Source organism: Falco punctatus (assembly GCF_963210335.1).
Source record: "Falco punctatus genome assembly, chromosome: 12".
Classification (NCBI taxonomy): Eukaryota; Metazoa; Chordata; class Aves; order Falconiformes; family Falconidae; genus Falco; species Falco punctatus.
In genome coordinates, this window is record NC_137592.1 from 15,597,861 (window position 1) to 15,623,622 (window position 25,762).

Below are 25,762 nucleotides of genomic sequence, written 5' to 3' on the forward strand. Positions count from 1 at the left end.
AGAAAATATAGACTTTTTAATTAAAGAGGTCCCCATATAATGAAAGTGTTTTGTTTTGGTTTTTGTTGTTGAGTTTTTTTTGTGGGTTTTGTTTTGTTGGTTTGGGTTTGGGTTTTTTTGGTTGGTTGGTTCTAGTTTAGTGGTGGTTTTTTACCAACTTTTACCATTTTCTACATTTTTTTAACCAGATCTTGATACATAGCCTGAACAAGAAGAACCTGATGGTTTGTTTTAAAAGAACACGACCTTCATTCACCAAATCAAGACATAGTGTTCTAAATTGAAAGACTAGCTGAATAGTGAAAAAAAGAGTATTATGAAAGTTTCATTGTTAAAGGGGCTTTCAGTTACAATGATGTTTTTAGTAGCGCTGTCTTTAGACTGGGGTTTGGGTTTTGGTTTTGCTGGGGTTTTTTTGGCTCTCTGATATTAACAACCTGAGATTTAGTTTCCAGGTGATTTTTGTCCTTCTGTTCAATGATATATCTTTCCATTCTGAATAAGAACCTTTTGCTAAAATGCATTTGTCCATGCCCTTCTTGTTATCTATCCCCATTGTGTGTTTGAGATATATTAATGGGAGTTTTGTACACAGCTGACTGCTTGGTCATTCTGACGTACTTCCTGGTAAAAACACTAAAGGCGTTTAATGTTTGTAATGTAGAGCACAGGATTGCCCTTGACTTACTGACAGCAGTCAATGCTAAGCCTGTAGTCAGAATAGCCACAGCTGTTATCGGGTGCAGAGGTAGGAAAAAATCTCTTGGTAGATCTTATGCAGGACTTTGTTTAATGTGCACTATACAAAGATTATTCCTCTGCAACAGAACTGAATTTTACAGTTAGATGGGAAGCAGACTGGATCTATTAACGCTGGAAAGAGCTGGCCATCAAACCAAGCTGGCCAAAATCTGGTTCTACTGATATACTTTAGAGCTTCGCCACTGACTTTGCTCTGACTATTTGTTATCCAAGATGGAAGTTTAGCTGTTTCAAGATGATTATCTTCTTGGTCAGTTATCTGAGTCTGTGGAAGGTTGACCCTGGCTAGATGGCAGGTGACAACCAAAGCTGCTCTATCACTCCCTGCCACAGCTGGACAGGGCAGAGAATATAACAAAAGGTTCTTGAGTTGAAATGAGGACAGGGAGACATCACTCACCAATTACTTCACAAGCAGAACAGACTCAACTCAGGGAAATTAATCTAATTCATTACTAATCAAATCAGAGCAGGATAATGACAAATAAAACAAAATCTTGAAAACACCTTCCTCCCACCCCTCCCTTCTTCCCAGGCTTGGTTTTACTCATGATTTTCTCTACCTCTTCCCTGCCAGTGGCGCAGGGGAATTGGGAATGGGGGTTGTGGTCAGTTTATCACATGTCATTTCTGCTGGTTCTTGCTCCTTGGGGGAGGGCTCCTCACACTCTTCCCCTGCTCTAGTGTGGGGTCCCTCCCACAGCAGACAGTCCTCCACAAACTTCTTCAACAAGAGTCCTTCCCATGGACTGCAGTTCCCCACAAGTTGTTCCAGTGTGGGTCCCTTCCATGGGGTGTAGTCCTTCAGGAACAGTCTGCTCCAGCATGGGTCCCCCATCAGGTCACAAGTCCTGCTAGCAAGCCTGCTCCAGTCTGGGATCCTTGCTCCATGGGGTCACAGGTCCTACCAGGAGCTGCTGCAGCACCAGCTGCCCACTGGTCGCAGCCTCTTTCAGGCATCCACCTGCTCTGGCATGGGGTCCTCTATGGGCTGCATGTAGATATCTGCTCCACCATGGACCTCCATGGGCTGAGGGGGAGCACATGCCTCACCACTATCTTCATGGCAGGCTGCAGGAGAATCTCTGCTCCCGCGCCCAGAGAACCTCCTCCCTCACTGAACTAGGTTTTTGTGTCTGCAGAATTGTTTCTCTCACATATTCTCACTCCTCTCTCTGGCTGAAGTTGCAATTGCACAGTTTTTTGTTTTTTTCCCCTTCTTAAATATGTTATCCCAGAGGTGCTACCGCTACTACTGATGGGCTCAACCTTGGCCAGCAGTGGGTCTGTCTTAGGGCCAATGCCAGCCAGCTCCATCAGACATAGGGGAAGCTTCTAGCAGCTTGTCACAGAAGCCACCCCTGTAGCCTCCCCCTTCCCCCCAAAACTTTGCCATGCAAACTCAATACAAAGTCTGATATTCAGACCTTGGTTTTACTTGATAATATTTCTACAAGGAACCTTGAGCTTGCTTGAGCTACATTCTTAATACATAAACACAAAGATCCATAATATACGTAGACAGCACTGTTACGTTATGAAACTGGCTTTAGCCTGGGCACTGTTCCGATTTTTCTTGTGAAGCAGAAATATTGGTAATTCTGAAAATGAACATGTTGGCATTTCAACATTTGTGCAGATGGGTACAATTTCCTTAATTAAGTTCTCTCATAATCAGCATGTAGTTCTGCCTCTGATCTTTTTTCACTCATTACCAAGTCTTAATTTGTAGAGGGTTTCCTTTTTAAGTGGTTTTAAATGGAGTTCAGCTTTCCTGAGGCAGGCTGCAGTGACACTTTCTGGGCAATGTTTACTGGGTCTTTTCTTTATCAACATGAACTATACCCTGCCCAACCTGTGAGAACACAGTCTGGTTCTGGGTGTGTTTGGTAACCAGATTGCTGAGAATTGATGGTACTTTACACTTTCTTACAAATGATTAAATATCTCTTAGTGGCATCTCTGGGCCTAATCTGAAATAAAAAATAAATCTGTCTTATCCCAGTTCCTTTGAACAGCTCAAAAGCAGCTCTTCTTCCTTCCTCCTTGTGTTAACTTCAAACATAATTATGATTTAATGTTCTCTTATGCAGAGATAATGATGAGTAGCAGATAGTACTCCAGTCTTACCTTTTCAATGCAACTTGCAGAAGAAGCTGCATTATTGCACTGTCTATGCATTCTTCAAGAGCGTAGCAGAGGGACTTTGGAGTCCTGACTTGCTGACTGTATTCTTGGCTTTAGGGTAAGGTAGGAGGGAATATAGTTTACCAGTTAAGAGTAGGGGATGGGTGACTTAGATTTCTGATTCATTAAGTATATCCTCTGCGCTTGTCTGTGTGGTATGGAAGAGCAGTGTGGGATTCTGAAGACTGATGCGCTGCCTAGCTTTGGTGAATCACCTAACTATTCTGGGTGGGATCCAGACCTCATAAGAGTTGGTGCCAACAACTTTAGTTTGGCTTCTCTGAAAGTCTATTCTTTCCCAGTCAGTGAGTTTGATTTCTATGTAATCATCTTTTGGGGGGCTAGATTTTTATCAGTCTGTCATCTTGGCCTTATGTGTCAGAGATGCATGTGTTATTTTCCAAGATTTGACAGTCTGTTAACATTTGTCTCTGTCTCGTCTTTCTCTCCCTGCAAGAGAGGGTGGGCTTGAACTGGTGAACTCAATCCATTGAATTAGGCAGAATCTCTAGGATGAAAGAAATATAATACAGCAACAGAAATGGTGAATGAATTTGAAAGCTGCCTTCCTAATTTAAAGGGATGAAATCCATCTCTCCCATTCTTTTATGTGATAGTAAGATTGTGTGTTTATGTTAGGAGATTCAGACTATTCCATGGAGAATTTTTACTCATCCTCACTTTTATCTTGGATGAATACGTATGTGCATATACACACAGAGAGACACAAGCTCTCGCTCCTTACAGACCATGTACAACAACCTCTTCAAATCACACTATACAGGACTGTGTTTTTCTCCTACCTTTTCCTGCACACAATAGCTAGAACGTAAGTGGCTGAGTTGTCCAAAATGAAACTTTTAGGGTACTTAAAATATACTCCTTGGGTTTTTTAATAGGTTAAAGAAAAAAATCAGAAAAGCTTCCATAAACCCCAGTGTCTCTATTATTTTTTCCTCCACCACTTTATTTTCATCTGTCAGGTTCATGGAATTGGTGCACAGAATATGTAGAAATGACCCGGGCAGACCTTTCACTTCTTCATTGGCTTCAGATATTCCCATTTCCACGGACTTAAGTTTCATTTAAAGTGTCCTCACCTTCTCTGTTGCTTCCAAAAATCTTGAACTAGATTTTTCCCTTGTCATGTCACAGACATTGTTTTGCTGTTATGGCAATGCTGTCTTGAGCTACCCTCTGCAAACTTTCACAGGTATCAGATTCCCTGCCGGGTCGTAGGAGAAGGGTCTTTGAGAGCTCTACTTCTGAGCAGTACCACAGCCATCTCACATAACTGTGTTTCTCTGAATTTTACTGCCGTAAAATTCATATTAATCTCATGCATTTTCCCCTTGGACTGTTATCTCTTAGTTCCATATTTATCTGGTCCTGACTGACTCTGCCTGTCATTAGCTTATGGTTTGTCTTTGGTTTCATTCCCTTCTTTCAGCTGTCTATTCTTTTTCCACGGGCTGTCTTTCATCTGAACTTAGTTTTGCTGTTCCACATTTAACCTTCTGATTGGGTCCTCTTGAAATATTTGTTCTTCCAGAATTTTTGGCTCTGCTTAGTCTTCCATTATCACATTTCTTTCTTCCACATTTGACATTTTTCCCAGCTTATGCTTATCTGTTTGTGCATTCAGGCCTCCTATCTCAACCTTCCATGTAGAGGAATAGTATAGATTTTCCAGAAGTTCATTCTTCCAACAAGAAGAAAATACCCCTTCACATGCTACCTTTCAAGACAATCTAAGACAGGTAGTGATAAAATAGCTGAGAAATATGATTGTTTTGATGTCCCACCAGGAATGATTTTGAATAACAAAGAGCTTCTGAGAGCATTGCTCGAGAGGATGAATTTACAAAGCTTGATGATCTAAACAGACATTTTCTTTTGTGAACATTGCTGTAACATAAACAGTAATCTTACTCTTGGCCATTATCTTTTCATCCTGAAGCACTTTTCAACCAACCAATAAATTTGGTGACACAGCACTCCTCTGTGGAATGATATTACTGTACAGAGGCAACACAAGTTGATTATATTCCGTGATGGGTACAGTACTGAATACCTTACAGTCTCCTTTTCTTCCATCTCTAACCATCAGTATGCGTGTTAGTTCATGGAAGTTATAGAAAGCAACAGTAAATTAACAGTGTAGTATTGTTTGCACAATTTAGGACAGGAAATGCATGATGTACACAGACATACCTGAGATAACTTTAGTCTGGGGAGCTTAGAAATCAGTGGCAGTAAAGCTGCAGTGTCTTGAACCTGAGAACTTTAGCCACCTGTGTAAGTAACCTGACTTCTAAGCATGCTTCTTCAAATTTCTACAAAACTTCTACAAAAAGTTCTGTTGTGATCCCTCAGTGCTGTTTGACCCAAGAAACCTAAATTAAAATTAGGTGGCCATGATTTCATGTGTCACAATCGGATCTTTCATTAAAGCTAGAAATAACCCTAATTTCTCATATAGAAAGTGGGTTTAAAAATACCTTGCTGTCCTTTTTGGAGGACATATTTCATATGTGTATCTTCATATTTCCTTCCTTTTACAAGAACAGTCCCTTGTTCTTCCTGTACCTCAGTTCCTCTGTGCACCTGTATCTGTCTATCTCTTTGTACCCTGAAGCTTCAGAGACATGAAGAGTTATGATCAACTGTGGCATAATTCCCTTGCATTAGCTTAGTTATTCACCAGCGCTGACCTCTTCATCTAATGACTCCAGCTGTTCCAGCTTCTCTGTTGACATATCACAAAATCCATGGAGGAGGGTTAGAAGTAGGTCACTAGAGGTTGGCAGAACAAGGAGGTGATCTGTATAAACTTCAGTGGTCTAGAATTAAACACTGGCAATTGGAAAGCAAAAGATGAAATAACCACTCCACTTGTTTGTCTCCAGCTATACAATTAAAAATCCTAGTAATACAGATTCTATTGTCCTGCAAGTAAAGTATCCAAAATGAAGAGCGATAAAGTTGAAAGAGCATGGACATGAGCACAGATGTAAGCGCCCAACTAGTCCTATGGTCACTGTGCAGTAACTTTTGTGTTACTACTGGACAGATGTCACACTGAAACTGTAACAATGGTAAAAAATCAACTGCGTATCTTTTTGGTTATCTTGGTCCATATAGGTGGTTCTTCATGAAACAGAATCTAGGATGCACTCAGCTGGATGTTAAACCTCAGCTGGTTTAACCAAATCCTCAGCTGAGTGGTCATAGACTCATGAAACAGCCCAGGTTGGAAGGGACCTTCAAAGATCACCTGATCCAATCTTTGATGGGAAAGGGAGTCTAGATGAGATTATCTAGTGCCCTGTCCAATTGCATTTTGAAAACCTGCAGTGATGAGGACTAACACATCCCTGGGGAGGTTGTTCCAGTGATTGATTGCTCTCACTGTAAAAAAATTCTTTCTTATATCAGGATGAACAGGTCTTTCCTTTGTATTTAATGTCTGATTCTGGTAAACTTTAAGCATTACAAATAGATCTCTAGACATTTTATTTTCTTCTGAGTATCTTTATTACTGGACAGGGGTTTTTTTCCTCTTTTTTCTTTTCATCTCCCAGTACTAAGAAATCCTTCCAAAGACAAAAAAGTCCTTAAACCCTTATCAAAATCCTGCATGGTCAGAAGCTGCATTTGTCTTTCCTCTTTCCCGAAATGAGTGAAAGTGGAACAGTTTCAGCAGTGCACACCTCTTCCCTAAACAACAAAGGGTACTTTTAGACCTGGTTGGTCTGCAACATTCCCTTGATTCTGAAACCTGATGCCATTTATACAGGAATGTAAATTCTTGGATGTTTTGTTATGTTGCTTGTTTGTGATTCTTGCAATGCTCACAAGGAACAGTAAAATTTTTAACCATCACCTTTACATTTTGCCTCTAAATGTAAAGGTGTTAAGAAAAGGCTGCAACTTTACATGTTAAGAACACACTAATTTTATTTTTTTTTAATATGGCTTTTGTATTTTCTCTGAAGCTGTGCCAAAGCTGCCATCCTCTGTAGAAGTGGCATGGAAGTGATGACATGGTGGGGAGATAGGCATTAAAAATAGCATGACCCAGGGATCATTCCCCTTCTCCTGTGGCATCTGAGCTTGAAAAATTGTCTGGATTACTTGCAGTCCACAGGCTTCAAAATAAAAGGAAGTTTTACTCTTTAACCGAGCTTTGCTTAGAGGACAAAGGGAATTAAAGTGATGGTTATGTGATTGAGACCAAGGCAGCAAGCTGGAAAAGCTGATAAAACTGCTCTTGTATTTAGAACTGTTCTCAATCCCTTGATAATGTGTTCTTTTTCTCTCTGTACATGTAGCTGAACATATTCAGGAAATAAAACCCGTCATCAGTTTGCACTTTTATCTGAAGATTTTGGTAGCACCTCAACCCTGATAACAAGCAGGAGTTTCCAATAGCAGACCTGCAAGATTGACATAGGTATTACTTGGTGCATTTGGTTTCTCAGTGTTTCAAGCAATGCATAGTGTTTCTTTCTCCTTTCAGTCTAAGCCCCCAAAACCCACCAAAAAAAACATCTCACCAAGACTGTGTGGCTGGAAACAGTGTTGATTGATGAATAACTATCATCCTTCAGATGGTTTGACAATGAGGAGCTGCAGCTTCAGAGAACCCTTTCTTCTCAGCTTCCTCAGGGCATGCCAGTATAATGTTAGGGTTGCAAGCCCAGGACTTAAGACATATCAATATTTGCCAGTGGTAGGGTTCCATAACATTTGATTTCTGCTGGGAGTTTCTCGCCTGTTCAGAGTTGATAGAGATGACAAAGTCATTGTCTCTTCCTGCTGCAGAACATTTGTTAGCTGGAATATTTTCTTGTCACTACAAAGCAAAACCAGCTTTTCATTCTCTGCCTGGAATTCTGGTGGCGCCTGCTTAACACTGCTTTAATGCCTGAGGCTCCTGTCGTTCTGTTGGTGGGTTAGAAGTTGGAGGGACAAAATATGGATCCTGTGGCACAGCTTTGGGAAACTGGAGAAAATAGGATACGTGGGTTTAGGGTCATTGAAAGTCTCAGATTGGTAGCAGCATTGAGCAGGCAGAGTAGATGTTCACATTTCCAAACCTTTGTTTCATTAGATGGTCTAGAATGGTCTAGAAAATAATAAATGTCTGTGAAGGAAGACACATCACAGAAGAACACTGTTTGGATTCTAATTGAAGCCAGTAGCCTAAAAGCATAGAGAAGCCATCCAAGACCCACAGCATTACTTCAAAGCCTCAGTTCAGCTGATGCTGTCATATACAGTGAAATGTATATAATCTTCCCCTGTTTTTATCAGAAATGACTGGATTGCATTATGAATGTCAGAAGACCCAGGTTATTAATACAGTGCAGGCAAACTGGATAAAAGCCTGCAGAAGCCTCTGTCTTCTTCCACAGTCATCAAATGACCTCACTGTGGTTTTGACTCCACTGGTGTTCACAGGAACACAGATTCCCAAGTTTTCTCTTAGAGGATGTTGTCCCACGATTAAAACATCTACATATCTTTCAGGGTCTCAGTCTTCATGGTTTAAGCCAATTTTGGTAAACTTGCCACTTTTCCTTCTTTAAAAAAAAAAAAAAAAAAGCTAGAGCTGTTCCTGGAATATACTATGACTTCATGTCAGCAAGAGGTGCCAGCATGTACATGGAATGGAAGAGCAGCAAGAAAAATGGCTTTTGCAGCTTGGGTGGTATTTCCTACATGAGAAACATCACTTTTTTCTGACTGCCAAGTTATTGCACTCAGGCTCTAAATCTGTGTTTTGTATACAGAGAAGAGGTAAGAATTGCATGTGTGCGAACTTGTGTTTCTGCCTTCATCCTGCCAGATCAACATGTGTATGCCTGAGTATGCTAATAGGCATGCAATCACACGGTTTTGTCCTGGGATACATGAACACATGCTCATGCTCTTCATCACAGATCTGCAAACTTCCTAGCATGATGCTGTGCATGGACGTCATTGTACAAACCCACAACCACATTCAACTCTCTCCTCTTCTAAACAGTGGGAACAGACACTTTTTATTTTGAGCAGAAGTCATGTATCTGGGACCTTAAACATACTTTAATGTTTTTGCTGTTTTTAAAAATCCTTACTCATCTGCTGTGTTGTGAAATGTGGCTCTGTGAGAATCTCCTGACTGTGAAACATGAGGATTTTTTTTTTTTCCTTCTTTGCTGGTCAGCAATGGGATTTTGTGACCTCCAGTTGAAATCTGTACAGTACATCTTGTATGTGTGCATTAGTGAGGCAGCACAGTGCCTCCAGGAAATGCATTCTTTTGCAGTGGGCCATATGGGTAGCTTTGCATTTTTATAATGAAGATGAGAAGATAAGGTTTGTTGCTTGCTCTTTTTTCTTTCTTAAAACTCTTCAATTGCATTTTTTCCCTGCATATTGTTGAGGCATCCTAAAAGTGTGCCTGAGATAAAGCAGGGCTTAGCCCCTTAACCAGTATTTGCAACAGATGGCTAGATGTTTTTGAGGTGGCTCCCCTGTTTAGAAAGACTAGTTTTTCAGTCTTGGCTATTGTTAAAAAACTTAACAGCAAACATACCAGCATAACCTCAACAGGTAGGCAGTTGGAGGCTTAAATAGTTTTAAACCATATCAAGACAGGGCTAAAGCAATTATACATACAAAAAAGTAGTAGTCTTCTATCCAAGTGCATGCAGGCACTCGTCCTGTGTTTCTGGCATGCAGAGATTTTAGGATATCAACATGAAAATTATAAGCTTCAATTGCTTTAGATAAAGGAGTAACTTGGCTAGTTACTTCTTCCTACTCGAATCCAGGTGGTGGAGAGAGAGAGAGAAATATTCATGTGCTAAGCCATTATGTTTCAATAGGAAATGGGGAGCTGATGTGGAAACTTGGACAGTCTTCCTCAAACTCAGGGGAAATAATTAGTACTATAATAGTGCAGAACACTGTTTCTGGCCTGTATCTTACAAATGTTATCCACTATTGCTTAAAGTTAGGCAAAAAGACTACTCCATAGTGGATGATAGAGAGAGGATCATGCTATACCAGTTTTGAGAGGAAAAAATCCGAGACCTTTGCTGCTGCTTCTAAAATCTTGCCTGACAACCAGCTTCCCATCTTAATGTAATTTGGAGACCACATTTGTTCTTTGATCATTATTTCAGCCCACTTTCATCCTTCTTTCTCCAGATACAGTCTCCATGGAGGAACTGCTGCCCCAAAACTAAGTCAGGCTCTCAGTCTCCCACTTGAAGTTGACTGTTAACAATAACTAAATAAAACCCTTCATTATTTCTATGTCCTTGCTTTCCCATCCATGTCCAAAATAGTATTTTGCTGTCTTTCTCCTTACAGAAGCAATGCTTAAACATATCTCTAGCTACCTGGAAAAATGAGCTTTCTGTGGCTGTACTTCCCACCCCCCCCCCTTTTTTCCCCCCAGTTTTACAAAGGAAATCTTTTCAAACTGTGCATTAAGTGAACACAGAAAACCAGAACTCATAGTTCTCTAGGACATCCCTGTTTTCCTCATTGAGAGATTTTATTACAGTTGATAATCCAGGACATTTCTCAAGACATATTCACAAGTTACTTGTACAGCCAAGTACAATGTTCTTTTCTGTGTTTTCTTTAACCCCTCCCTGGTTCCATTGTACCTTCTTTTCCTTCTGACTGCGGTTGGGCCCTATATTTCAGGACCTTGCATTGGCAGCAACTTCAACAGAAATCAATATGAAATTGGTACAGAAGCAGCAAGGTTAGAAAGTCCTGTTACAGTAGCAAAATGTAGCAGTTTAACAATTGTTGTGCCAAGAGGGACCAAATAATCATTTCAGCTGGAATCTCGTCTCTAATGGAAGCCAATGCATACTCCTCTGCGTTCCTTGCATAAGTAACTTGCCAGTTACAAGGGTAACTGTCCCTGCTCTCAACTTGTGATCAATTTACATCTTGAAGAATAATGACTTTGGCAAGGAAAATAGAAAAGCATTATGTTCAGGAAAGGATGAGCTAAACTTCATTGTCCTCATCCTATACAAATCACACAGTTTAAGATTCCCATTTTTCTTACTTATTGGTAAAGGTAGTGTTTCTTGTCCTGTGTCCTGGAGCCATTCAGCACAGTTCCAGTCTAAGAAAACATCTCCCATTTTTACTTTTTTTTTATCTTACCCACCCCCTCAGTTAAAGTGGTGGAGAGGATTTATTCTTTCTGACTCTTGTCAGAGGTTAGCTTACATCCTGAAGGTTACAAATACACTTTTTTGTAGGCTTTTATGCTAGTTACAGGGTCTCTGTCATGTCTCTAGCTACTATTATTTCCCACTGTATATCCATACTGCATACAGGATTTATTTGGCCATGGAAATACTTGTCTGTGGTGGAGATCACAGTTTGTACCAGGCACAGTGAAGGACCTTACCTGCTGTTTCTGAGAGAAGAAACTACTTCATTACTAAGTGAAACTGCATGGGATTCAGAAGACTAATACCAGAGTGCTTGCATTTGTTCAAAAGCAGAGGAAAAGACTGTATCTTTCTCAGAACATTGAATAAGGATTATGATCAGCCTGGAAAAAGAGAATTGCCTTAATAGGTCAAAAGGAAAGTCACTGGGTTCAAATAGTGTTTACGGGAACAAAGTAATGGCATCATAAAAATTAGTGGGAATTCTACCTGGTAGTTGGGTCTAAATGACTTGTGTGCAATTTTGAGTCAAGCTTCTTGCTCATTTACATCTTGCATCCCACTGGAGGCCAAGGGCACCTTTGAAATACTAAGAAAATCCTGCTGAAGGCAAACATGTTTGTACTGCTGTGACTGAGCAAAGAACTTGGCCAGAGGCATCAAACTTGTAGCTATTTCTTAGCTTTGTGGTAGTGTAGATGTTTTCTGGTTGCCTGTTACAAATACTTACTAGACTGGGAGGAAAATTATATTTGGACAGGATTCCTAAATATTTTCCCTGCGATATTTGAGAGTCAGACCAATCCAGACCTGATCAACTGCAGTTTGCTAATCTACCAGTGAGCTGGATCCACCCGTTTGCTAAACTGTAGAAAGAAATCTTGTGGTGAAGCCTGTATCCTGCACGTTCAAGGTTGTGTTGCACTTACACAAAGGCAGGAGATCTTTTAGAAGCATACAAATACAATGAATTTCATTGTAGTGTGGTGGAGTGTTTTTCTTTTTTTTTTATTTATTTTCTCCCTTTCAGCTCAGTGCTTTACCCCAATCCTCTGCCTCTGAAAGGAAAAAAGAAAAAAAAAAAAGAAAAACAACAAACAGAACCCTGACTTGGTTGCTTGCATCTTGTTTCTCCTTTCACATTTAGAAGCTGTAGTGCCCCCTGCTAAAAGACTTGCTACTTTCTTTACTACCACACCATTACACGTATTAACTAGGTGAAATTCTGTAACCTGTTGCAGCAATGGACAAATTCTGGGTTTTGGGGAAGGACATGAGAAGGCACTTGTGGTGGCAAACTTTCTTTGCTGCTGTTCAGTATAGTGGAGGTCACAGGATGTGATTTTTGTCCCTTCTGGACTCTCCCATGAAAAATAATGAAACAATGAGAGGAGAAAAAAAAAAAAAAAAAAAAAAAAAAGATGAGTTTTCTGCATTACGGGGTTAATTTAAAGGAAACTGCTGTTCCAAAAATGGAGCAGACTTTTAAAGTAGGACACTTCAGTTCTGTTTGTCTACGTATCCTGCTTTCAATAGCTGATTTCTAATTATGTTTCTTTCTCTGTGAAATAGGTGAAAAAGAACTTTTTTAAGCTATGACCTGTGACTAAATTCACTGATGCTAGTAAAGAACTTACTGATCCTTGGGTAAGGAGGGTCAAGTGGGAAGCTTGATCCAGAATTTGAGTGGTTATCAAACATGATTTGGTGAAGTGTCTTTGGCTGTTAAGAGATATCTTCTGGCCTTTTGTAGACAGGAATCAGAAAAAAAAAATTATGCCATGCAGTGACAGCTCTGTTTCTGCCTCTATGAGGAATAGTGAATAAGAAGTTATTAGGTGCGAATCTGCAGGTTTTGTACTGCAAGAGTTCAGGTTTGATGATCATAATGGTCTGTTCTAACCTTCTTCTTACAGGGATATCTTTCTGTTGGGTCCTAGGGGATGTAGGATGTGCATTTATCCATAAAGCGTGAAGCTTAGAGCCGAAATAGTGTATGGAACAAATCATCTCCTTGAACATTAGTGAGAACAACACTTGCAGGGGGCCTTTAGGCTAGACTTGAGGAGGGAAAATGGGCATTTGCAAGGGGGTCTAATCCAGAAGGAGGAAATACAGCCATTTTCCTGTGCCTGGCTTTCCTCTGCCATCTGCACTACAGTGTTTAGACTGTTGGAACGGAGGACCTTGTGGTATAAACCCTTGTGTGTGTAGAAATTGTAACCAATAAGTAGCCGTGATAGTCTGGTTTGGTGAACGTGATGTCTAGTACTTTGTATAAATTGAATTTGTTCATCCCATTATCCACTTGTTCATTGCGATGCCTTTCTCGGTGGTCCAGTACTAGCAGTGTTTTGGGAAGGTCTTGCTATGACTATGTGATCATAATCATTGGGTTCAAAGGCAAATTCATCCCTCTGAGGTGAACGATGGCTGTACTTGAGAACACAGAGCAAGCATAGGAGAATATATTTAAGGTCAGAGAATTTCTGACGCTTTATCTGGGCCTGATGCCTGGCCATAGAGAATGTTGCCAATGCAGATTTTACTATTATTCTTTGTAGTTAAGCTCCAATGAAGAGCAAAAGGAGAAGATGCCACTGCTTCAAGGACTTTTCAATATAAATAAGCAGAGGATCTGATGCAGGAGAATTTGTGGGAACAGTACTAGTTTCAGAAGCAAAAATAGGTCTGGCATTGTCTTTTATGCAAGAGATGTTAACACTGTTTTACTGCTTGGAGGGGGAAAGGTCTAGTGTTTCATGAGTCTTGTCCAGGTGAGATTTCAATCTGGGCAAGGTATTATTGTGAGTTCTCCAAACACTTTCTATCTAAAAAGACTGTCCTGGTGCATAACTGTTCGAACATACTGCTTTGGTGGAACAGAGGGTGTAGCTCTAAGGTAAATACTTGCTTTCAGTTTCCCGGGGAAGATGTTTTTCATTCAGTACTAAATTGCAAATTACCCCTAAGTTCAGTCGGAAGGTGGAAGTGAATATTATGCCAGTCTCATTTCCCAGGGCTGAAGGCAGACATCCCACAAATGAATCCTTACCCTATCTCCTCAAGCATACAGCTCTCTGCCTGTAGAAGCCAAGGACAAATGAAGCCCAAGTAGTCTCGCTTTGGAATATGCAACAGGGCGATGGCATGCAAACATAAGGGTATATTCATCCAGGGGTATGCTCAAGATATAATGCTGCCTCTGCTCTCTCCGCTTACTCTTTTGAAAGACTAGTATCCTCTCATCAGGCAAAGATGGTGGCCAGGGATTACAGATTACAGGAAAGCAGTGAGGCTTTCTGCTTGTATTTGAAGCTGTGCCTGTTCTGCTGATGACATTATGTACTTGCTTTGTGGTTGCCTGGTAGTTTTAGGATGTCTGAAGCAATGAGCTTTTGAATTGTTTCAGTACCTGTCAGTGGTGATTAATCCAGAATTTCAGCAGTTGGCATGAAAGCATATGATACCAAAAGACAATGAACTGCTGTAATACTTAAACTCGCACTCCTGTAGAAGAATCCACCAAAGGAGTGTGTGTGGGATGCCTTGTGTAGGGTGGCTAGAAAGTATTTAAATAAGGAATATTTCCATTTGAAAACTTAGAGAAACACAAGGAAGGGAGCCAGATGTAGTTTCTGTTAACACTTGCTGAGCAACAGTGAATCCAGCTGTAGTTTTCTTAACACTATCTGCCACTGCATTTCAAGAAATGGAAGGATCCTGGCCCACTATAGTTGTTCCAACACATATAATCTAACTGAGAGGAAAAAAATGTTCTGATTTACTCAGTCATTGCATAGACTTCTAGTCCATCTATGTTTGCCTGTATGTCTACTGACGTACCACCATATAGTGCTGGTTTTGGCCAGTTTATTCTATTTGGTGTTCTCCTCTGCAAAATCTCAGTTCATAAAACAAGCTGAAGAATGTTATCAAGGGATGCTTCTTTGGCAGCTGTGTGATATGCTGCTATCTTGCATGTAAGGAATATGCACGGAGTCCTCCAAAGTTTGTGTAGACAGAATCCATGTGCCTAGTGAAGACACAGGGGAATTATGTTTCAAGCCTCACTTTCCAGGAAAAGTAGGATCTAAGTCCAGGCTTAACTTCTGCCTTGCTGACTTTAAGTTCCCCTTATGGCTTTCATCCTCATAATAGCTAAAGGAGATCTTAACTGGAAGTTTTTGTCTGTCATTATTAAGCAGTTCCAGGGTAGAGCTAAAGGAGTTGTAGGCAGAGAGGAGAGGGAGCAAAATAGTATCCAGCAAGTATGGCAAAACACATTTTGGTTATAACACAATGTATTTATTTTGTAATTGGACCAGCATACCAACAGATGTGTTCTTGAATGTCCTCTGTTCAGACCCAGACAAACATGTCACTAATCAGAAAACAGTGATAGGCTTTCTGTGTGCTACGTAAAAATGCTTTTGAGTCGCTCTTCTATTTACTTTGTATGAATCTAGCAATTGCAAAATCTCTTCCTGTGATCTTACAGAAAACTGGGGTTGGGTAGTCCAGGATTAATTGTTTAGGGAGCTGGAGAGAAGTGCACGTGGCCCTGGCACATGCATGTAAGATATATCTTAGAATGCTGCTGGCCACAGGAGTTTCTGTGGGTAAATAAGATTTCTGTCTCAAGGGCTGTCCATATGGCCCCTTTCACCAGCAGTAATTCCACTTAGATTAACTGCACAGCACAAATATGGGTCAAAGCCTGGATTGTTGGGAGAATGAGTTCCTGCTTGCAAACTGCTTCCCACAGAAGTACTCGTTGGCAGCTGAGATCATAGTGGTCACACTCCTCACAATAACCCACTTTGAAATGTATTTAGAGAGGGGTCTTGGCAGTCTGCTTGCTGCTTTTCCATACAAAGTGTAGGCCTTGGTTTGTAATCCCACTCAGCATGTCAAGGCATTTGCTGCTGGGCCATCATCTTCTCTGGCTTTTTGTTTAAGTCTGAAATAATCTTCAGAGTCCCATTCCTTCTGATACATTCCTGTTTTTCCCAAATTCACTCATACCATTCACAAAGAGAAATGCCTTTGACCCAGACCTGGGGAGGTGCTTTAAGTACAGGGTACCCCACCTTAGAGTAGTTGCAAGTATATAGGTTATAGGCTAGAACCTGCCAACACTTCAGTCAGTACAAAGGTAAGATTAATTCAGTGCCACTAGCCCTCCCATGTTTGTCACCTTCCTCTCTGGATAGACATATTTTTGACAGTTGGCTGGAAAATGAGTGTAAGTCATCACAACACAGAATACTCTGTCGATTTAGATGCTGATGATGGGCTACGACAACTCAGTAACATAGGCGTAGTTTTAATGTTAAGATGCTTACAGCTTGGTTAGCATAGGAGGTTTACATGCCTGTTTCTGGGTCTAATACTGCAGTATGGAAATAGGGGATACAGTGAAATTTCAGTCACTGGAGCTAAGGGCCTTGTGGACAAAGAACGCAGGCAGGTGTTTGCTTCTTGCCTCTGCTACCAACCTGAGTTTGGACAGCTCTCACAATCACGTTCTGCTTGCATCTACAGTGCCCCCCTCCTCCAACTTTGTAGTTTAAAAACATTATTTTTTGAGCAGCTTAAAATTAAAATGGACAGAGCAAAGGTGGATGCAGTTTTGAGTAGGTGGTGAATCCCTCACCTTTTTCCCGGCCTTGTGGTGTCGTGACAGTGTGAAGCCTCATTTCATCCTTTACCCCCTTTCATTTGGTAATACAAGGCAGGGTGTCCACCATGGAAGTGCACAGGTGCCAGGGTGCTTCAGCATCCCACCTTCTAAGCAGTGCAGACACAGAAGTCAACATACCTGAGGAAGTTTTGTTTACTTTAGTACATGCAGAAATGATGATAGCTGCTTGTGCTGCATGCAGTCACGCTTGCAAAGGGATTCCTAGCAGCTGTTAGAAATTGGGTATAGAGAGTTGTTGTAAAAATCTTAATAGTCTGTGTGGCATAGAAGATGAGTGGTCTCATAAAATTATGTATTTCCTATGCATGGTTGTAAAACACTTTGGGATCATTAAAACCTAAATATTTTGGGGTAGTTTTGTTTTGCTTTCTTTATGAGACTGCACTTTTTTTTTGAAGTCTTCTACTGCTGTTTTGAGACCACCATACTAGGAACTTTCTTTAGTATTTTCCCATCTCTTTCTTCTTATGAATGCAGGAAGCACAAAATATTCTTCTGGCATTTGAGCTGCAGTTATTTTGAGTGGCTCCAAACAGAGGGAAATGTGTTTCTGCGGTAGTTGCTGCAGAGAAAGAATTTTGCTGAAATGTCTTTTCCCCCATCGCCCTTTGGTGGCTGCAGAAAAGAAGCCAGTGTTTGAGGCCCCAGCTCTGTGCATCTGCTGGATCAGTTTAGGCCAATTTCTCCCACCCCCCCACCCCCCTTCCTCTCTTTCCATTAGCAAACTAGATATAAAACAGAAGCTATTGGGTAAATAGGAAAAATGTGTAGCAGAGGAAGCCCTTGTGATTAGGGAGCTGTTAACCAGTTATTTCATGTCCGGCTTTCAGTGTATTTATAAAAATGATGCTATTCAGTGACACGTCGAATTACTATAAATGGCGTTGGCTCAGTTGCTTTCTCATGGAAGCCAACTTGCACTTTATTTTTATACTGAGCCCACTGATTATTTTTAAAGTTGGTGTAATATTTGTCAAAGATGCTAAAGTGGCAAGAAAAGTGTGGGCAATATACATCAAATTTCCTCACACCCTGTCTTGCTGTGTGCTCTAGAGTCCTGTGGAAGCACGTTGAGAGAGAGCAGCTTGGTCAGTGTCTGTCCGTTTGCTGCTTGGCTGTTCTGATAAGATGGCTGATTGATGTGATTAGTGGCAGCTGCACTGTTTGGTTTTGTGATGTGGAAGCTTGTCCATTAGGAGCTGGCCCGAAACTAAGTAAACTCCTCCTCCCTTTTTTTCCCCCCATTGATCGCCAGCAGCCATCACATCGTTACATGCATTTATAATGTCCTTGTTGAGACTTCACTGTGTGCACATGGTTTAAATCATCAGCTTCCCAAATAGGGGGAGCAAAAGCACCAGTACTACCTACCTGCCTCCAACAACGCACTTGTAAACTTCAGGGACAGGGAGAAAGAAAAATACAGCTCATGGAAAAGTGCCAGGGGGTTCTGAGTCTACAGTTCACACTATGCTTTGGACAAAGAGGTGAGTCTTGCATCATGTTCTAAATATGGTGAGGCTTAAGCTTCCATGTGTTCCTTCTGGAATAATTTCACAGAACAGAAAGTGTTCTGCATGGCATGGTGGCACCTGAAGCAGGTTCTGAAAGCTATCTTTCTCAGAGGGAAGCATCTGGCAGGTCTAATCCACTTGATGAATGGTGGCTAATAACTGACACCTAGAAGTGGGTAAGGACACCATTGCAAGCCCGAGGCACAGGTCTTATCTCCCTTGCTTTATTTAGGAGCAGATTGCAGCTCTCATCACACTTGCTGGAGTTTCCAGATAGCCTTCAGGGCTACCACTCTTAGTAAATGAGATACCTGGGGGACTAAACCAGTCCTGGGTTGCAACTTGGAGAAGACAATCTTATGCAAGTGCTAGGGAGATATTTCCATGCCAATTCAATCCCAAACAGCAAGCATTCATTCCAACAGCACAGTCTTCTAGTTTCCAATTATAGTCCATCAAGGATCAATACCTGTATAGTAGCTACTGCACATAAAATGGCAACACTTGAAATCTAGATTGAACTGAACACTCAACAAAATGTTGTCCAGCAGGGTGTTTTTGTAGTGGGACAAATCGAGTACATGTTTAGTATATCTTTCACTTCTTTGTTTTCTCTGATTCCAAGAGATCCAGTGCCTCACAGAAAATGTTGCTTGCAGAGCATGTAGCCTGTCCTTGGTAGCCATGCAGTTTGTGTGTCTCAAGATCCTTTATAATGTTTACATTTAATTTTCTGATTGGAATGGAGAAGCCAGCTTTTGTTTGTACATTTCTGGGGTGAGAAATAGAGAGCTTTTAATCATACCACAGAACAGCCTATTTGCTAACAGACTGTTTTGTAGTCTGGACATTTTATAACCTATTTAAAAAGAGGTCTCTCTTGGCTGAGATTTAATAGCAGATGCATTTGTCATATCTCCTCATTATTCAAGTATTGCTATTTAAGTAGTTGAAATGTAATTAAGAATAATAAAAATGAAATAATTTTGACTTATCGTTAGTTTTACTGCTACTGTAGTTAACAACGGAATTTAGTCCTTACAACCATCTAACCAGGAAATTACTTTGCCTTGTCCGTGTCTCAATTTTGTCATCTGAGGGATGATTATGTTGCTTTGAAATTCTGTTTACTAAAGAAACTTTTTGTGATCCAGTACCCCTTCCTTGCTTGTTGTATTAATTTGCTTACTTGCTAGTTCCCTTAATTTAGTAGCTTCACAATTGTACAGACCCTTTCAGTGTGTCCACTAGTTGCATGGACTGACTTTGGTTAGGTAAGGGAAGTATAAGTAAGAGGAAAGAAGATAAAATAAGAAGTCAAACTATACTTGGTTCAGCATCCTGCTTGCAGCCCAGCATGGTTGAGCTGGAATCCTGCTGATGGAATGTCCTGACATTATGGTGTTTATTCCCACCACAGCCCTGAAATGTAAACAGGACATCGTTGGATGCTACTCCAAGGGGCAGGAAATGACTGAGAATCCTGGATTCTTGGGCTATTGGTGGGACACAAGGAAGTGATTTTTACAGAAGGATTGGCATATAGTACCAGCAGTGCACTGGACCATGCATCAGAGGGGGTCTTTTCACAAAGGGTGTTGATGTACGTTTACAGGGAGAAACAAAACATAGCACTAGTTTCAAAAGAAGCGTGTCAATATATGCAGCAACTTGCAGGACATCTGACAGGTTAGGATGCCCTGTGCATCCCATCCTAGCAGTTTGGAAGATATAGAGTTTGCCTTGAGCTCGAAATGCATACAGAATAAATGGTGGATTATCACTGTGGTATTTATTTTCACCTGTGCCTTATAATGAAAGAGTGAATTCAGTTGGGGAACATGAAAGTGGCAGAAACGGTGTCACATAGCATCTCTTGCTCCAGCCCTAAACCCAGAGGGCATAGATGGGAGGTAGCACAGTCAAGGAACTGTTGGTTTAAGTGGGTTTATACGTTAGAAAGCCAGCTGTGCTTCTTTTAGGCAGACCTAAATAAACTAATAGCATGAGGATAGTATTGAAATTCCAGTCATGGCTCCCTTCCCCGTGAAATGGAAAGGGGCATGTACAACTTACATAGGATGGTGGCTGTTGTGCTGTGTATGGAAAAGAGGGAGATGAGGCACAAAAAAAGCTATCGCCATGTTCTGCGGGGCACTTGAGACTTACATTGCTGGAAAGGCGGTTGCACCCAATTTTTATCCTACCAGGAGACCTTGACTCTTCCAAGGAGCAACTGCTAATGCCTCCTCTGTAGTACCCCTTGCAGTAGCAAAGACAGAACTGTGTTGTAGTGAATATAAAGGGGGTCCTTCACTGAAGTTGCTAAATGCATACAGACCCTGTAATTCATACTGGCTCTCTAGCTTCCAGACTGGCTGACTGCTGCCTGAAGCTGCCACACAAGATCTCCCTAAGTCTTGGTCTGGCGTCTGTAGCAAGAAAAGGATTGGGTAAAGAGAAAATGAATAAAGTTTTCTGAGCTGTGAGTGTTGTGCACTGTTTTTTGTAGCAACTCTCCACATACTCTGCTGGATGTATTTTATAGCAAGGCATAATTTTATGGTAGGGATCTTCTGACTTTTTGTGAGCATCTTGCTGACATGGTTGCCCATGTTGATGCCTTGTGAACAAAGCACTCTGAATTGTGCCTGTGCTATGCTGCTTGGGCTGGGTTTCCATCCGGATCTGAAATTGGAAATTTATTACTTGGAACTGGTTTTTAAAGGTGAAACTGACACCAGTTTCTTATTACTTACCAAGTCCTGAGGGCAGAGTTACATTCCTGACGCTGCTCTAGGTGTTAATGATTTCATCAACTTGAAGCACAGAGCCCTGAACCCTGCTCTTGGCAGCTAGTAAAGAAGGGAAACTGACTTTCAAATATTTTGTTTTTAAAGTTGTTTGTTGGGGTTTTTTTTATGGTGTTTACATTAGCAAACTGGAATTCGTGGGACAGACTTACAATTGGAACTAAGAATTTGTTGACTACTTAGTTCTTAGAAATCAAATTGATAGTAAAGCCTCAGTAGGCTGCTGAAACTGGTCTTGCCAAGCACCTCTGAAGTTGCAAAAGAACAAAAATCTGTGAGTGGGCCTGCTGTGGGTGCAGGCCTAAGAGTTTCATTTGCTTGGTATGTTTTCTATGCCTCAAAATAATCAGGAAAGATACTATTATGCAGATCCCCAGATTTTTTCTATATTACTTTCAGTTGCATGCAAATAGCTCAAAAACCTTGCTCTAAATCTGGAGAGATTCCAGGATGTGGGTTTTTTTTGTTTTGTATTTAGAATAGCTTCTGTCTTGTGTCATGCAGGAAGATGGCATTGCGAACAAGGACCAGGATTTAACATCAGAATTAACTGGCATTACTATGGGCTCTGCCACTTACTTGCTTTATGATCTTAAGCAGACCATCATTCTTTTCATACCTGTATTGTGATATCCTTGTGTCTTGCTAGGTTGCCTTGAAACATAACTTCTTTTGTTTTAAACTTGAGTAACTATTTTGATCCAAGAGCTAGCTGTTTTTCAAGTGACCGTTGCACATGTGATGGACTGCTGCAGAGGTAGTAAATAGAAGGTACAAAATTTAACATGGATTAATCCCGGATATTGATGGATGAGACTCAAAAGCTTATCCTGTAATTATTTATAGAGGTGCTTAAAAGGTGACTTGTTGATTACCATTTATAATTAGCTATACAGAGAACATTTGGCGATAGCATTCTTCAATAGTTAGGAAAAGTAAGTCAGGGTCCAGACTCTGGCAATTGAAACTTGGCAGATGAAGCACAAGTTTCTAAAGTGAGAGACAGTTAACTGAGGGTTGTGGTAGATTTTCTAATGCTGGAAATCTTTAAGTCAAATAAGATGCCTATTGAAAAGTTATATTCTACTTCAGGCAGGAATTAATTTATGGCAATCCTGTGGCTTGTGCTACGACTGAGGTCAGACTAGCTAATCGGTACAACCCTTTCAGCTTTATGGTCCATAGATTGTCTGTCAGATTTGTGAGTATATGTCTCACTGAGGCCAGTGGAAGCCAAATAAACCTGAGGCAAGTTTTACACTGCCCTCTATCACATTCTTCATGCTCCCAGCCTGTGTTTACTTGTTGCCCAGCTAACATGTAGAAATATCTTCATGCGTTGCTTTTATCTTCTCACTGCACGGTGCCACTTACATATGTTCCAATCTGCAATACCTTCCACATGTGCCTTAAAATTGTGGTATGATTGTTGTTTTGCCTGTTATTTCAAAATGAGAATTGAAAAGTTTGAAGGTTTGAGCAGATCTAAAAGGCAGCATATCAAGTTGTGGACACAGCTGGACATTCTTGCTCTGCTGCCCCTTTGGCAGTGATTGATATAAGGCATTCGTATGTATTTGTATTTATGATTTTTTAAAATCTGTTTTCCCCAAGCATTGTACCACTCAAAATTGCTCAGCAAAAGAAGGCATCCTTGACTGCTGAGTTACTATTCATGCTTCACACACTTGTCTAGAAAGATAGATGGAGATCCACTGTTACTTTCCCCCATGTACATTAAGGCACAAAGCACCAAAAGCAGTCAGTCTTGTTTATTGTGTCTCCTACTGCTGTGCTATAGTACCTGTTCAGAGTGGATGAGATAGCTCAGGGGTAAAGTAGAATCCATACTCCTGACCAAACTAGCAGCTAAATGATTGCTGTTACTGAAGAACCACAGCTGGTAATAGCCTACAGGTGTTGAAGTTGGAGAGGGTGAGCACTTGGCTGTTTGAGTTGACTGTTCTGAGAAGACAGACTAGATCTTGGTAAGTGTTCATCTCCCCTACTGACACTGGTGGTTAGACTTTTGAAAGAGCTCAGTGTGTCTCAAGCAAATTTTTCCATTAAGATTTTTCCATGAAAAAGTCTCTTCTCAGAATTGCCAAATTTTGAAGAAAACAGATTTTCCCAGATGTTTTCACATTCTTATGAGAGCTGGATATTTCAAAATTTGTGATAAATCACAGAAGAAACATGTATTTATTTGTAACTGTTTCCTTCTTCCCCTTCTTTTTATGCTGTTGAATGCTGCACGTTCAACGGTGATAGATTTTTCTAAATTCTTTTCCTTACTCTATTTATTTCTTTTGGGTTCAGTAGAAGGGGAAAAGATATTGGTGAAAGGGGAAATTTGCCTCCTGTTTTGCACTGAAATGGAATCTGGATAGTTTTGTGAAAGTCTGCTCTTGATTGCAAGGGCCAAACACTATTTAAAATCAAATTCTAATTATTGTCATTCAAGTGTGTCTTGTACACGCATGGCAAGTAAAGTTTGTGGATTATGTGTATAATCCCCTTCCTGCAATCGGCTGTGCTGAGGAAGGTTAGGCTGCAGAGCAGACTGGTAAGATCAGTGCATTTAGAGAAAGAATTTCCTGCATTTCCTCTGAATAGTAAAATGTCCCTTTTATGGTGTGCAGTTGAACAGGAAAAGCATCAACTAATTGAGATGTTCTCTTCAATTAATCCCTGTTTTGAATGAATGCCCTGAAGGACCACATACAACTTGGAGAGGCCAGGCTAGATGTCTTTTCAGGCATCATTTCAGGTAAGCCTTTAGAACCGTTTTGTGCTGAATCCTTTTTACTCTTCAGGGACTAACTCTATGAAGCTACAACTTGGAAATGGCTGGATAAGTTCAGCTACTGCATGTTATGGGCCTGGCCCCAAGGGAAATTGGGCAATTTTGCTGGAAGGAATCTTACAGCATCTCCTGGGTGTAGTCTAGCAGGCAAGTGCCCTGAAGAGACCAGGCAGCTGCATGGTAAAGGATTGCCTGAAGAAAGGTAACACCTCGCTCATGGTCCCTGGGGTCTACGTTGTTTTTCTGGCATAGGGGTGAAAGCAGCCCTGGTTTAGGATAACCTGAAATGTAAGGGTTGCTTTTGTTTTTTCTCTATCTTTTATGTCTTTAGAGATAAAAATCAAGTTGTCTTGAGGGGAAGCCCTTCTGATTTTGAAATGGTTATAAAAAAACATTTTCATGGTTCACCAAAGGGCTCTGTTGGAGTCTTATCTGACAGATAATGTATGCGGTGCAGGAGAGTGGCAAGTCAGGGCCAAGTGCACACTCACTTGGTGCATGGTGTTTTGGTGAATGAGAGAGTGAGTGTGATTTTGGCATCCCATGGGGAGTGGCTTTAATTGCAGCACTGGTGCACTGGTTCGGGAGTCAATAGCCTTTCCTTCAGACCTGGTTGGGAGGAGGTGTGCATTACCCGGTATGCTATGGGAGAGCCACAGGCAAGAGAATAAAGTTAGAAAGTAATACAGGACAGAGAGTGTGAGGGAGTGAAGATGAACAGCTTGCTACTGGAAAGCTGTCATTTTCAGCATCATGGTCTCTCTAGCCAGGTTTCTGTGGAGACAGTCCCTAGTACATAAACTGTCAGATGTTTGGGGAACTACATGCCGCTGAGCAGGAAATTGTTCAAATTCCTTATCTTCTACACAACAAGCTCAGGAGAAGTGCTGCCAGAAAGCTTGCACCCAGGCCTCAGGGAACAGGGCTTGACCTCTGAGAAAGAGTTTTTCTGGGGTTTTGCTTACAAAACCTGAATTCAACTACTTTCTAAGCATTTGCCCCAAAAAGCTTCTGAAGAGCAAATACTAGATGGTAGCGGTTAGCAGTCCTGCTGTGGCTAAAATACTATCCTGTGCCCACAGAAAAGAATGGTCAAACATCCACTGACTTCAGTGCGAGCAGCTGAGGCATACAAAGGGAACAATTCTGCAAAGACCTAAGCTTCTGGAGAATTCAAATCCAGACCCAAGGCTGTTTGTTTTTAGGGTTTGGGTGTTTTTTTTTTAAGTTTGGATCATCTCCTGTTATGAAGACTTATTCCCAAATGGTAAAATAATAAGACTAGATTAGTATGTCTAGGGAATGTCTTTGAGCAAGCCAGTGCAATAACAATGATCTTACTTTACCTGGTACGGGAACTAGTAGATGTAAAAGTCCATTGTGTTTGTCACTGTCACTGCCTGTGTTAATGCAGAGATAGTGTCTGCACTGTGGATGGTAGTAGAACTGAGAAACAGTAGTTTCATAAGTGTTACCAATCAAGAGCTTTTCTTTAAGCCTGCCTCTATTTGTTAACTCCTCTGGGTAACCACAGCTTTTAATGTTAATAACATTTCGGTAGTTAACAAACTTTGATAAGCATTGCCAATCAAGAGATTTTATTTAAGGCTGCTTCTATTGGTATTAAATTGCCTAGGGATTCACAACTTTAATGTTAATGACAAAATTGTGTTGTCATTAACATTTGGTTTTGAGAAAGGATGGGGAAGATACCTAAAATACAGTGGACTAATAATCTGTGAAGACTCACCTTCTACAAATATGAGGAGTCT

At 40.9% G+C, this 25,762-nt stretch overlaps 1 protein-coding gene across 6 annotated transcripts in view; it reads left to right on the top strand.

Annotated features, from left to right (window-relative positions):
- Positions 1–25,762, top strand: part of DAAM2 (dishevelled associated activator of morphogenesis 2) — a 208,340-nt gene that overhangs the window by 41,700 nt on the left and 140,878 nt on the right. For 2 of the 6 annotated variants that reach the window (XM_080407885.1, XM_080407887.1), the window contains exon 1: positions 1–23,954. This exon is cut by the window's left edge and continues 12,192 nt beyond it. The exons of 3 other annotated variants lie outside the window; for them this stretch is intronic. In XM_080407885.1, the coding sequence (XP_080264011.1) occupies positions 23,885–23,954 (70 nt within the window). In that variant the 5' untranslated portion in view covers positions 1–23,884. The remainder of the gene's footprint in view (positions 23,955–25,762) is intronic. One more of the 6 variants, XM_080407886.1, reaches the window with a different exon arrangement.